Source organism: Pecten maximus, chromosome 3 (genome assembly GCF_902652985.1).
Source record: "Pecten maximus chromosome 3, xPecMax1.1, whole genome shotgun sequence".
In the NCBI taxonomy this organism is placed as follows: Eukaryota; Metazoa; Mollusca; class Bivalvia; order Pectinida; family Pectinidae; genus Pecten; species Pecten maximus.
The window spans coordinates 42,805,617-42,818,719 of NC_047017.1; the positions used below are offsets into that span (position 1 = coordinate 42,805,617).

The 13,103-nt window shown below is 33.7% G+C and overlaps 1 protein-coding gene across 1 annotated transcript; it reads left to right on the top strand.

The window, feature by feature from the left end:
• Nucleotides 1–2,549: 2,549 nt before the first annotated feature.
• On the top strand, nt 2,550–12,723 carry LOC117324263 (microtubule-associated proteins 1A/1B light chain 3C-like). The gene is made up of 4 exons (XM_033880040.1): nt 2,550–2,732; nt 6,119–6,174; nt 8,248–8,354; nt 8,911–12,723. The coding sequence occupies exons 1-4, from the start codon at nt 2,687–2,689 to the stop codon at nt 9,068–9,070; spliced, it is 369 nt and encodes a 122-aa protein (XP_033735931.1). The 5' UTR covers nt 2,550–2,686; the 3' UTR covers nt 9,071–12,723.
• Nucleotides 12,724–13,103: the final 380 nt, after the last annotated feature.

Here is a 13,103-nt window from a genome sequence, read left to right on the forward strand (position 1 = left end):
GGGGAAATTCTTGCAAACCTTGACATGTAATGAACAACTTAATGGATTTCGATGACATTTAGTCTGGAGTAATATTTGACAAATGAGATCTTATGTTGTAAAAAGGAAGGATTGTGGCACTCTAAGGGTGGGAGAAAAGGGGCCCCATTAGGGGAAATAAAGCAAAAAAAAAGAAGCTTTTTCTTTTTCAAGAATGACAGGATTTAGGCCACCTGTATTTGATCCATTATTTGGAGAGGCAGTTCAAAACTAGGAAAATGTTTGAAATCTAACTTTTATAAGAATATTTTGCCATAAATACTGAAATGTCCATGTGAGGGATGCAAGCCATCTAGGCCTGCTGTTATGAATTATCAATGTTGTATCGCTTCCACCAGCTTGACCAAGTTGTTCAAAAGATGATTAGCTTAAATGCTTGGTTAGTGAAAATCTCATTTTCCCCATATTTTAAAATACCTGTGATTGTGTGCTTATTCCTTAAAATAGGCAGGTAGGAAAAGGGCTATGGTTTCATAAAATGTCAAGTTTTACTAGAAAAATGATTATATATCACGTTTTATTGAAACTGATTGACATATAGAGTCACCTTTTGATGCTTTGGTACTTTCTTTAATCCACACACTAAATAAAACGAATGTTAATCGTCACTTATCTGATAAAAGCAAGCTATCGACCGATTCTAATGCTATAAAAGTGATCACTGTACCGGGATGAATTACCCCCCTTAGACTGTGTGAACAAAGGATTCGTGTAACACAAGTAAAAAAAACAACCATTTAAGCTTTTGTTTTCTTGTCACTTTTAGAGAACAATATACCCTATCATTGCCAGGAAGTGACTAATTTAAGAAAAGATGTGCACAATATGTTTGTTAAACTGAAATACATAAAATGTATGATTTCGTCAAATGCAAGTAAGATCCATTTGGAAGTGTAGTCGGTCGTTTTAATTTGATTCAAAAAGGTACATTTTAACTTCACATTAATAATATATGTAATTATATCGGTCCCATTAAAACTGTCCATTTCAAAAACGTCATTTAATTGAACGTAGTTTTAGTGCGTATGCATCAGAGGTGTGTACTTGCACCATACGGTCCCAGGCCTATGTTGAGGTTGAAGATACTATTTTTGTTTGAAATGAATCTCCTAACTATATTTGCTAGATAAAACTCATGTATGAGTGTAGATAATAAAGGAAAAATAAGACTCAGGCGATAAATTATGTGATATAATCTGTGTAATAAAATGTTCCGATATTGTATGTCTATATGATGAATCGATCTTTAACGCCACTTTTTCCTTCATGACATCATCATGATGTCAACTAGATAAATACGTGGGTCAAGCATAGAGATTATTCTTTAGTCAAATTTCGAGTTTATATAGGATATGGTTACATGTAAAGACAATAAATGTTGTCAATCTCCATGCATTTACAGACGTCATTTATCAGATGTGATATATGCATCTCTGGTGTAGAAATGGATAAACTGTTCATGGATTTATTTATTTATATCACCATTTAGAACGATTAGGAGCACGCAAAACGAATCATGTTAGAAATAGTAAGATATGAATCGAGCATGGTTACCAAGTAATGGTAATGAGTAGAGAGAATATATTCATAAATATACTCCCAACATATTCTTGCGAGTCGTTACGAGATCGCGATATACCACAGGGTGAAAACCGCATGTCTGTGCTATCACGGCTAAATTTAGCAAATAATTACAATGTGGGAATCACGAGTTAATTAACAGCACGTGAATCATTAGTATCAAAAAAGTTCAACAATAGCGGGAGGGGTTTTAATTGTACTTGTACTTAATATAGTGCAGACTTTGTTGGTTCACATACATATATATATATAATTAATGGAATAAAAAGGTATTTTGTTGTCAAATTTGTTCCGGTAATGTAAAAAATAAAATAATTTAATTCAACTTGGTTATTGCTTCGCCCGAATTGGGTTTTATGTTGCTTTGATCTTAAATGTCATTGTCTCCGAACACATTTATGCCTTCGATCTTGATTCTGTAACTTTTAAATAATTATACGTCCCTGGCTTAAACTATAGCTTTGTGTCACATATATTCTATATTTAGACTATCGTGACAATAATTTTGAAATACAATGGTCAGCCGAACTATCATATAATTGTATGTCTTCGTCCCTTTTCAATCACGTTGAAAACACTTCTGATATATCACAATATGAGTGGTGCTAGAAACCTGTATATTATTATCAATGTATACAAGTCTCTGGTGGTGTCGGGGCCAGAGGAAACTCGGGCTAATCATACAATGCACTGTATATCTAACACCTTGGTTAATGACACACACTCGTTTGTGATTCCTTTTATCCGATCGGGTAAATATATTCCTGTGTGAGCCACTTTGACAGTCACTGACACCCCAAACAAACAAAAAGTCGCTGCTTGAGCAGGAAACCCAGGAAACACGTGGTAGTGTGTTTACAATTTGTCATGTGACATAAAACTTTCAACCAATCAGCGCGCTGGATTGAAGTAATCCCAAGTTGTGACGTCACCATACTCAGTGCGCTGTCGAACTTCCGACGTGAGTGACAGAGAGTCAGCTGGAAAGTTTTCAGTTATAAATGAAGATTTAATCCGTACGGTTGAGCAGGGATTCATCGACTGTATATCAGGAATCTATACAAGTATGCCGGAGAATATCTCAAAAACTTTTAAACAGAGAAAAAGTTTCGGTAAGTAACTGTCAATTATTCAACAGGTTGGTGATCTGAGAGTGAGAGGTTCAGGATTTCGAAACTAGGATAAGTTCTTTGTACACGGACAGTCCATAGTTTGATACGATTTACTTGTGTTGAAATCAAGTGTTTTCACTTTAATATGTACCATATAAAGACATACATCAGTTAAAGTATCAACAGTGTCTAACTCGTTTTAAGAGCGAATACATGAATGAAGGGACAGTGTTTACCCCTAATTATAAACATATGCCATGGGCATATTGACAGACGAGGGCTCCACCCTGGTACCAATATCACATATGGAGAAATCAAAAGACAGCTCTAATCGCTGGCAATACTTCTATCCAGAGAACTGAATAACAATAGGCCTATATGTATTGAGCTTTGACATGGTCTATCACTGCGTCTTGTCATATATTTTATTAGTAGTCCAAATAGAATTAGGTTATATTTTAAAGCAAATACATGCCTACTTATATGACAAACAGTGTTGGTTCGAAGTTGTCATGCATGATGATTTTAAGCGATGTATACACAGTACCAGGATATATATAGTGTAATGGTGTGGTTTGTACAGTCATCCGAACTGTTGTAGCAGTATCCAGAGTAATGAGATGATTTTACTGATAGAGTAGTGTACATACATTGGATCGATCTTACCAGTATACATCAGTAGTCTACACCGACTACCTGTGACAGGTGTTGACCTGGGACAGATAAGATAGAGCACCATGTACTGCATATACTGTGACAGGCATCGGTGACTACAATTCATGAAGTGCCATTCAGTTGGAAAATAGACATTTGTTCTTAGGCATTTGAAAATTTTCTCATTTTTATGCAGCATTGATGAAAACTAAACACTGAATATATGTACATGTATATGCAAACACTGACATTAAATATAACAATTAGATACAGTCATCCACACTGTTGTAACAGTATCCAGAGTAATGACGTGATATACTGATAAAGTGATATGGATTGTTGTTCGTGAATTGTACTGTTAAAGTACCAGAGTAATGACGTGATATACTGATAAAGTGATATGGATTGATTTTCGTGAATTGTAGTCACTGATGCGCTGTCACAATATACATATTGGATGTACATGTTTGGTGCAATTTCTTATCTAATATCAATCTTGATTTAAGGGAATATAAACACAAATACAACTAGAGAAGGATCTTTCTAATTGATCCTTGTATCCAATATGGTACTGTGAAACTCCAAAATTATTTTATCCTATTGTTCCATTGATTAATGTTATCAAATTTGCAATATAAATGAAGTCAAGATCTAAATAATACAAATCCCGAGAGACCCTATATTGGAACTAGAGCCAGTGTTATATAACCTAAGCTGCCTTCGAGGTATGATTAGCATTGTATCTGCTGCCCCCTTGCATGTAATCGTAAGAGCCGACTTAATTTGGGGTCTTATCTTTTTTCTTCTTTCTAAAAAACTTTTTTTCTTTCTAATGTCTCCCTTGACACTGCCTCACTTTTGGCCTTTAGTTGAGCATTCTCCCTTGGCCTATGAAGAAGGCATTGTGATCTATCCCTGATCAAAACAGAGTCTTTAAAAAAAGGTAGTTGTTACTAGTACTTCTGATTATAATTAATTAACACGCATCAGTTTGGGAGTGGTACGACTGGTCCACTTGTCAGTATAATGTAACCAGGTGAGGTGTCAGTTGGATGTCTTCGGGAGTATATTCTTCAGTGAGTTAGCACTATAAAGTTAACACCAGTTTGGCAATATCGTAATGAAACAAGTACAAATGCCGCAACCCTATAAAGTCAACACCAGCTTCGCAATATCGCAGGAAACAAGTACAAATACTGCAGCCTTCCAAAACAAATAAACACTACACACATGCTGTCCTTATAATTAAATGACCATAGTGGACTGGTTTATAGAACACTTACCTTAAACAGTACAAAACCAGACCAAACATGGCCATGATATCCCAGCAATACTTCTTCATAAAAGTGTGCAACCTGCATGTGTTCAGTTGGTTTTCACCTTGGCTTTTTGGATGCTAATGATATCATACATATAGGTATATATATTATAGGGGTTTTGGAAAAGTTTAAATACACATGTTATAAATGACATAAAATTAACTTGATTGGTGAAGATTGATTATGGGAATCAGATATATAGTTGCTGTTATAGACAGTGTATGGCGGAGAAAGCAAGTCTGGTCCAGTGTTTAGATACATATTTACGGTATTACATACTATCAACCAACATATCTTAAAGTATCAACAACATACTTCACAATTTTTCTGAGTATTATATATATAGTTAGTAATGTTGCATTTAATATCAGTCTACAGCATAGCCAATAACATGATGGCCCAGCGACCAGGTATGGTACACTTATAATATAGACAGGTGGTGTTATAGACAGGGGGGATTTATAGACAGGTGGTGTTATATAGACAGGTGGTGTTATAGACGGGGGGGGGGGGGTTATATAGACAAGGGGATATTTATAGACTAATGGGGTTATATAGACAAGGGGGTATTTATAGACAGGTGGTGTTATAGACAGGGGGGATTTATAGACACGGGGGATTTATAGACGGGGGGATTTATAGACAGGTGGTGTTATATAGACAAGGGGATATTAAAGACATGTGGTGTTATAGTCTGGTGGTGTTATAGACAGGTGGTGTTATAGTCTGGTGGTGTTATAGACAGGTGGTGTTATAGACAGGTGGTGTTATAGTCTGGTGGTGTTATAGTCTGGTGGTGTTATAGACAGGTGGTGTTATAGACAGGTGGTGTTATATAGACAGGTGGTGTTATATAGACAAGGGGATATTAAAGACATGTGGTGTTATAGTCTGGTGGTGTTATAGACAGGTGGTGTTATAGACAGATGGGTGTTATAGTCAGGTGGTTGGTATAGACAGGTGGTTGTTGTAGACAGGTGGTGTTATAGACAGGTGGTGTTATAGACAGGTGGTGTTATAGTCAGGTGGTGTTATAGACAGGTGGTGTTATAGACAGGTGGTGTTATAGACAGGTGGTGTTATAGTCAGGTGGTGTTAAAGACAGGTGGTGTTATAGACAGGTGGTGTTATATATGTATATATATGTGACTTGCAGTATGATGGCAGGTTGCATTGGCTAACGTACCAGTCATTTTCATGTTACCAGCTAAAATAAGGTCTTGGAATTACTTCAAACCTATTAAGATATTGAAGAGTAATCATGGTCCCAACCCCACAGTCCTAAACCCAAATCACTTATAATGTATGATGATGATCAAATATGGGGGTTGGCCTCTTGGGTTTAATACAGGTCAAGGTGTTTTTAGTTTATTACCTCGATATGTAAATGACAGTTTGTGTTCTTAATTACAGCTGTGAGAAAAGATGAAGTGGCAGGAATCCGATCAAAGTTTCCAACCAAAGTTCCGGTAAGTTTCTATAGACATATGGTATAGTGAATCTTCAAATTAACATGTCAGCTCAAGTAGATACATCGCATGTATATATGTCTTTAGATTTATACAACTTGTAAGTACCTTTACATGTCTATACTGTACCTATGTAATCAACTTCTAATACCGCGTTATGTACCCTTGTAAACATGTCATATACACAGATATGTATTTCTATGTATATGTACAATGTATATGTTTTACGAGCACATTTGTAAAATATACAAAACCTGTTTCTGTGTAAATCACATATTTATATATATACATTTATGTATTGCTTCAGCTACTGTATGTAACTTTTTATAGGCCTGTAAAATTTGACAGGAATACTAAATGTGGTCTGGCATTGTCTGTCTGTCCTGATATGCTCTCTCTCTCTTTGAATTTGATCAGGATATTAGTTGTGTTTTCTTCCGTGGCATTTTGATTAGATTTTTAAAAATTATTGCATTAGGATTTTTTTTTTTTTTTTTTTTTAAATGTAATCTTGTCTGGAGATCTCTTTCAATATGTGATTTAAATTGAACTTATATGCTTTATTATCTTGAGGTGCAGTTCTATTTTCCAGTTTGGCGTTTTGCTTAAAACAATTTTTAAGAGTTATTGCCCTTTGTATTTTTTCCAGTACTTTTTTATTTCCTTGAAACTTAGCTTTTATAGTCATGGTATGTAGCTATATAGTTGTTTTGTTCTTTTAGATTCAACATGTGGTATCGAAATTATAGAAACATTAATATTGCATCTGTTAATTTACATTTCAAATAGTTCACAAATTTTGATACAAGACTGTTATGTCATTTTGACATGGGATGGCTTTGTATTGATACAAGAATCTTTATCTTTTTGACATGGGATGATGTGTATTGATACAAGAATCTGTGTCTTTTTGACATGGGATGACTGTGTATTGATACAAGAATCTTTATCTTTTTGACATGGGATGGCTGTGTATTGATACAAGAATCTTTATCTTTTTGACATGGGATGATGTGTATTGATACAAGAATCTGTGTCTTTTTGACATGGGATGGCTGTGTATTGATACAAGAATCTTTGTCTTTTTGACATGGGATGATGTGTATTGATACAAGAATCTTTATCTTTTTGACATGGGATGACTGTGTATTGATACAAGAATCTTTATCTTTTTGACATGGGATGGCTGTGTATTGATACAAGAATCTGTCTTTTTGACATGGCTGTGTATTTTCTGACCCCTGATACTGGTTAAGATTGAAGCATACAGAGTTTGTGATTTGAAGCTTAATGCTTTATTCATTTTGTCTCTTACAAGTATTTAGTTAACAGAAAGTTTTATGAGCACTTGGATTTATTTAACATACTATTGTGTTTAGCATAGTCCAGAAAGTTTTTTTACTCAAAATGCTGTAATCTACACATGAATACTTGTAGGCTAGAAAAGTGTGTTTTAGATTGACTTGATAGATCTGACATTTAATTATGTTACATTATATAATTACTAAACAATATACACATGTACATCCTCTGTAAATGTCACAAGCAACATTAGCTAGTTCAGTGTACATTCTAAGTACTGACCAGCCGGAGATTTGACATCCATACATTTTCAAATTCTGCTAGATTAAATGTCAAACAAACAGATGGTGGTGATATATGATTATTCATTGGCAAGTTAGGTAAATACCTGGTATTCTTACGCATATAACAGGTACATATATAAATATACCGGGTACACATCTGACGGTCTGAGTGAAGGTGATATTATTGATCCTTTGGTTTAGACTTTCTGCTATGATCTGCTATTTTTCATTCAGTGGTTATTCCCAATTGTACTGAGGGATTGATTAGATAATAATTAAATTATGAAAGTGGTATTTTAGACTACTATTTTATACCTGAAACATCTATAACGAAAATACCTCTTACTTATAATTGAATGATTTGGTGCCCTAATAATGTACAGTTTGCACAGCTAGTTAATACAAATAATTTCCATCATAGTCATACATTTCATCGCCACAGTTGATTAGAAATGACATGCCTTAATTTTTAGCACTTTGTTACCAGGTGATCGTGGAGAAATACCACAAAGAAACCCAGCTCCCACTGTTGGACAAAACTAAGTTCTTAGTTCCACAAGAACTCACTATGTCTCAATTCGCCACAATCATCAGGTAAAGTTTCTTTAAAGATGCTACGTTGTTAATTTGTTAGATTTAAGTTAATTTGTTAGATTTAAGTTAATTTGTTAGATTTAAGTTAAGTTGTTAGGTTTAAGTTAATTTGTTGGGTTTATAAGTTATTTTGTTAGATTTAAGTTCATTTGTTAGATTTAGTTCAATTGTATAAGTTAATTTGTTAGGTTTAAGTTAAGTTGTTGGATTTAAGTTATTAATTAGATTTAAGTTAATTTGTTAGGTTTGAGTTAATTTGTTAGGTTTTAGTTAATTTGTTAGTTTTAAGTATATTTTTTTACCCAATTTGAAGGGTCTACTGAAGTTGAATATCACAAAAGAAGAAGATATTGTACAAAGAATTGTTAGGAATGACTTTATTTTTAAGTGAATTTTTGATACAAAATTTTGTGGACAAATGATCATATCTCAGTAAATACTAACCGAATTTAAGTTCAGTATCAAAAATAAATAAATCTGAAGTCTTTATGATAAAATATTTTCTGTGAATTATCGACTATACATGGTACATGTGTTTTTTTGTCTTTTATTCCAGGAATAGGATGTCACTGAATGCCAATCAAGCGTTTTACCTGATAGTGAACAACAAGAGTATATCAAGCATGTCAATGACCCTGGCCGAGGTATACCGGGATGATAAGGATGAGGATGGATTTTTGTACATGACATATGCATCACAAGAAATGTTTGGTTGATGAAACCCTTTCACGTGTAAATGACATATATCTCATTATTTCACTGGATGGAAGGATTTCTTCTGTATAAAACGTATTGACAAACAGTTTGTTGGTACAGAAACAAAACTTTTGGTTGTTGACAGGAATGTCTGTATGGAATTTACCGATATGATAGAGGATTTCCTTGGATGAAGCAACGTGCCAAAAGTACAGGACTAGATATAGAGAACAGTTAACCTTTGTCAAATAGACATGGGCTTGACTGTGGTGGTGTGCATAATTAAATATAAACATACATCCAGTAATGTGGAGTAATTGTTGGAAGGTTGAATACTGAGTGTGGTATATATGAATGAAAGGTTATTTTGTTTGTATGATTGGATCTGAATGATAACCAAGTAACAATTTACTACGACCATTGACCAATATATTTGTATTGAAATTAAAATGATAGAAAAATTCTACTGTCAAATGTACTAATGTACATTGTATAGCAAATTAAATGTATGAGTTACTGCTCAACTTCACTGTATAAAGGTCTAATTCAGAGTCCGAGTATTTCTCCTTGATAGATACACATGTGCTTGATACTATGATATTGTACCTTGTATGCTGTGTTGATACTGTAAGAAATACTAGTAATATAAACAACAAAAATTACCAGAGACCATGTATCTTATTAGTTAGTGTGAACTAAACCCCGGACAATGTGTTTGTGTAAACTGAACAAAGTCATCAACTATACAAATGATTGTAATGGTGGTCTATTTACAGCTACTGATTATCTGTGTCACTTCAGAGTTAGACTTTGATACTGTCAAAGCTACGAGTGTAACCATGCACTGCATATAGTGTACATTAGACTGCATGAGAACATTGTGACAGTGTACTGAATGATATTGATGTGATGGTCAATTCTGGTCATTGTTCATGGTCACTTGATGTAACAGTGTTGAGAGATGTGATGATCAAGGTGATAACATGAGACTAAGGATATATTCTATCCAGTGTTGATAGTCACTAGATGAGAGCTTGAGGTGAAATGCGAGACTAATTCCTAGTGTTGATACATGGTATTTTGATAATTAAATGTTATATTTTTTGTGTGATCACAAACAGATGAGTTCTGGTTAATGAGTCACAACATTTTGAATTTCTGTACAGGTGTAAAATACTCTGTCAACATTTGTCTACCTGTTTGTCAGATCGTACTGTAATCATTGTGTATAGGAACGAACATTTGTCTACCTGTTTGTCAGATCTTACTGTAATCATTGTGTATAGGAACGAACATTTGTCTACCTGTTTGTCAGATCTTACTGTAATCATTGTGTATAGGAACGAACATTTGTCTACCTGTTTGTCAGATCATACTGTCATCATTGTGTATAGAAACAAAATGAATTGTTACTGTCATCATTGTGTATAGGAACAAAATGAATTGTGACTGTCATCATTTTACACATCCATATGTAAATATATTGCATATGAATTCTGCCATTAATTTCACTTAATCATTTTATACTTTCATGGACATGTATATTTCATCAAAATTTAAATTAAACCTAAACCCTAACTTTATAGTTTTCAATAGATGCTATATTATCAAGATCACATTGTGGTCTTATTGTCTTCACTTTGCTTTCGAGATATTTTGAAGAAGGAAACAAACATAAAAAATGTTTAAAAAACTTTAATTGTTTCCAGAATGAAATGCATATAGACTGGCAGCTACAGTCTGCCATGAACATTGAAATTTTCTGCTGGGCATTTAAGTACAGTTAGTGTTCCATACAGCATAATGTGAACAAAAATTTAAATAATATTTCAAAATTTATACATATTGCTCCATGTAACAGGCACTTCAAAAGTCAAATACTAGTATAGAATACACACAAATACAAGTATAGAATACACACAAATACAAGTATAGAATACACACAAATACAAGTATAGAATACACACAAAATTATTATTTTCAGATATACATACATTGCACAACTGTGTATCCAAAACATTTCCATTTATTAGGTACATGTTATTATATAAATCACATCATGGTGTATTGGAAAAAAGATTTGTAGAGGTTTCATGTAATACCACACGTCACCATGTAATTCTTCCCCTGTTATCATCCTTATATAAGTGCTATGAATACCGTATGTCAAACAAAGAGTGCTATAAATACTGTATGTCAAACAAAGAGTGCTAGAAAGTCTCTCCATCCATCTCCTGTGTTTGTTGGCCGTTCTAGAACATGTAAATGGATCTTATCCTTTGAATTATATTTGATATTTAGATGTTTATTTGTACAGAAAATTACCCTTTTTCTCTTATTAACATGACTATATAGTGCAATAATCAACTTTTTCATCAACTTAAATAAGCTAGGGTATTTATGATTAGCTTGACCTATTGTGATATTACTTTCTTATGCTGCATCGATTGTTTAAAAAATGTTAACAATTTTTAGTTAATAACCCTTTTTATAGCTGATTGCTTTAGTTAATTACATAACTGGTTAGTTATAAAACTTTCTACAGCTGGCTGTTATGGTTAACTACATTACTGGTTAGTTATAAAACTTTCTACTAGTAGGCTGTTATGGTTAACTACTTTACAAGATAGTTATAACACTTTCTACAGCTGGCTGTTATGATTTACTACATTACTGGTTATATATAACACTTTCTATAGTAGGATGTTATGGTTAACTACATTACTGGTTAGTTATAACACTTTCTACAGCTGGATGCTATGGTTAACTATAACTAGTTAGATATAATATATTCTATAGCTGGATGTTATAGTTATCTACATTACTAGTTAGTTATATACTGTCTACAGCTGGCTGTTATGTTTAACTACATTACTAGTTAGTGTTACTACATGTATAGCTGGATGTTATGGTTAACTACATAAATAGTTAGTTATAACACTTTCTATAGCTGGCTGTTGTGATTAACTACATTACTAGTTATAATATATCCTATAGCTGAATGTTATAGTTATCTACATTACTAGTTAGTTATATACTGTCTACAGCTGGATATTATGGTTAACTTCATTACTGGTTAGTTATAACACTTTCTGTAGCTGAATGTTATGGTTAACTACATAAGTGGTTAGTTATAAAACCATCTACTTCTGGATGTTATGTTTAACTATATTACAACTTAACAATTACACTTTCTTCATGTGTACATGCTATAAGGGTAAACGACTTGAACAAAGTATATGATGTACTATGTGTTTATATATTGATGTATTGAACATATTGATATTCCAAACACAAATCACATTGATTGTTGACAGTTGAAGTAGTACAAACATATCTATACCTTTCCAGGGCCACATAGTGACCTTGTTACTTAGGAAACTTTACATTTCCCTGAACAAGATTAAATAGGTATTGATATGTATTGTCTTTGATATATACTCTTTTTAAAATCCTGACAGATTTGATAAAGTCCAGAACTGGACATATGTGGAATGTTCTGTAATGATACTGTTATACACCATTTCTGAGTAATGCTGATCAATTGTATGAGTTGTGTTCTGTGTATGAGGATCTATTATATAGATTAAGATTTGTAATCGTCTATTACATGTCTCCATGTGCTGCAGTCATACATCTTTTAGTATGATTAAAGTGTATTTTTGTAGAGCGAGTCCTGTTTGTTTGTTCTAGTTTTTAGCTCACCTGCTCGAAGCGTCCATTGTCTTTCTCAAAATCCATGAGGCCTAGAGACCTCATATTGGTCATGTCATGCTGGAGTGAAGGGCTACCAAGTTTGTTCAAATGAATGACCTTGACCTTCATACACGGTCACATGGGAACCTTCGAACGACTTCTCAATAACCAAGAGGCACAGGGACTTAATATTATGCCCGAAGCATACTGGGATGAAGGGCTACCAAGTTTGTTCAAATGAATTACCTTGACCTTCATTCAAGGTCACATGGGTTATATAGACTAAAATCTTCAGACAACTACTTCTCAATTAGCAAGTGGCCAAGTGACTTGATATTGGGCTGTAGCATGCTGGGG

Excerpts from the sequence above, each read along its gene's own strand:
- LOC117324263 (XM_033880040.1), top strand. The coding sequence starts at position 2,687 with ATGCCGGAGAATATCTCAAAAACTTTTAAACAGAGAAAAAGTTTCG. Across the intron at positions 2,733-6,118 it reads TAAACAGAGAAAAAGTTTCG|CTGTGAGAAAAGATGAAGTG; the intron begins GTAAGTAACTGT and ends TCTTAATTACAG. Across the intron at positions 6,175-8,247 it reads AGTTTCCAACCAAAGTTCCG|GTGATCGTGGAGAAATACCA; the intron begins GTAAGTTTCTAT and ends CTTTGTTACCAG.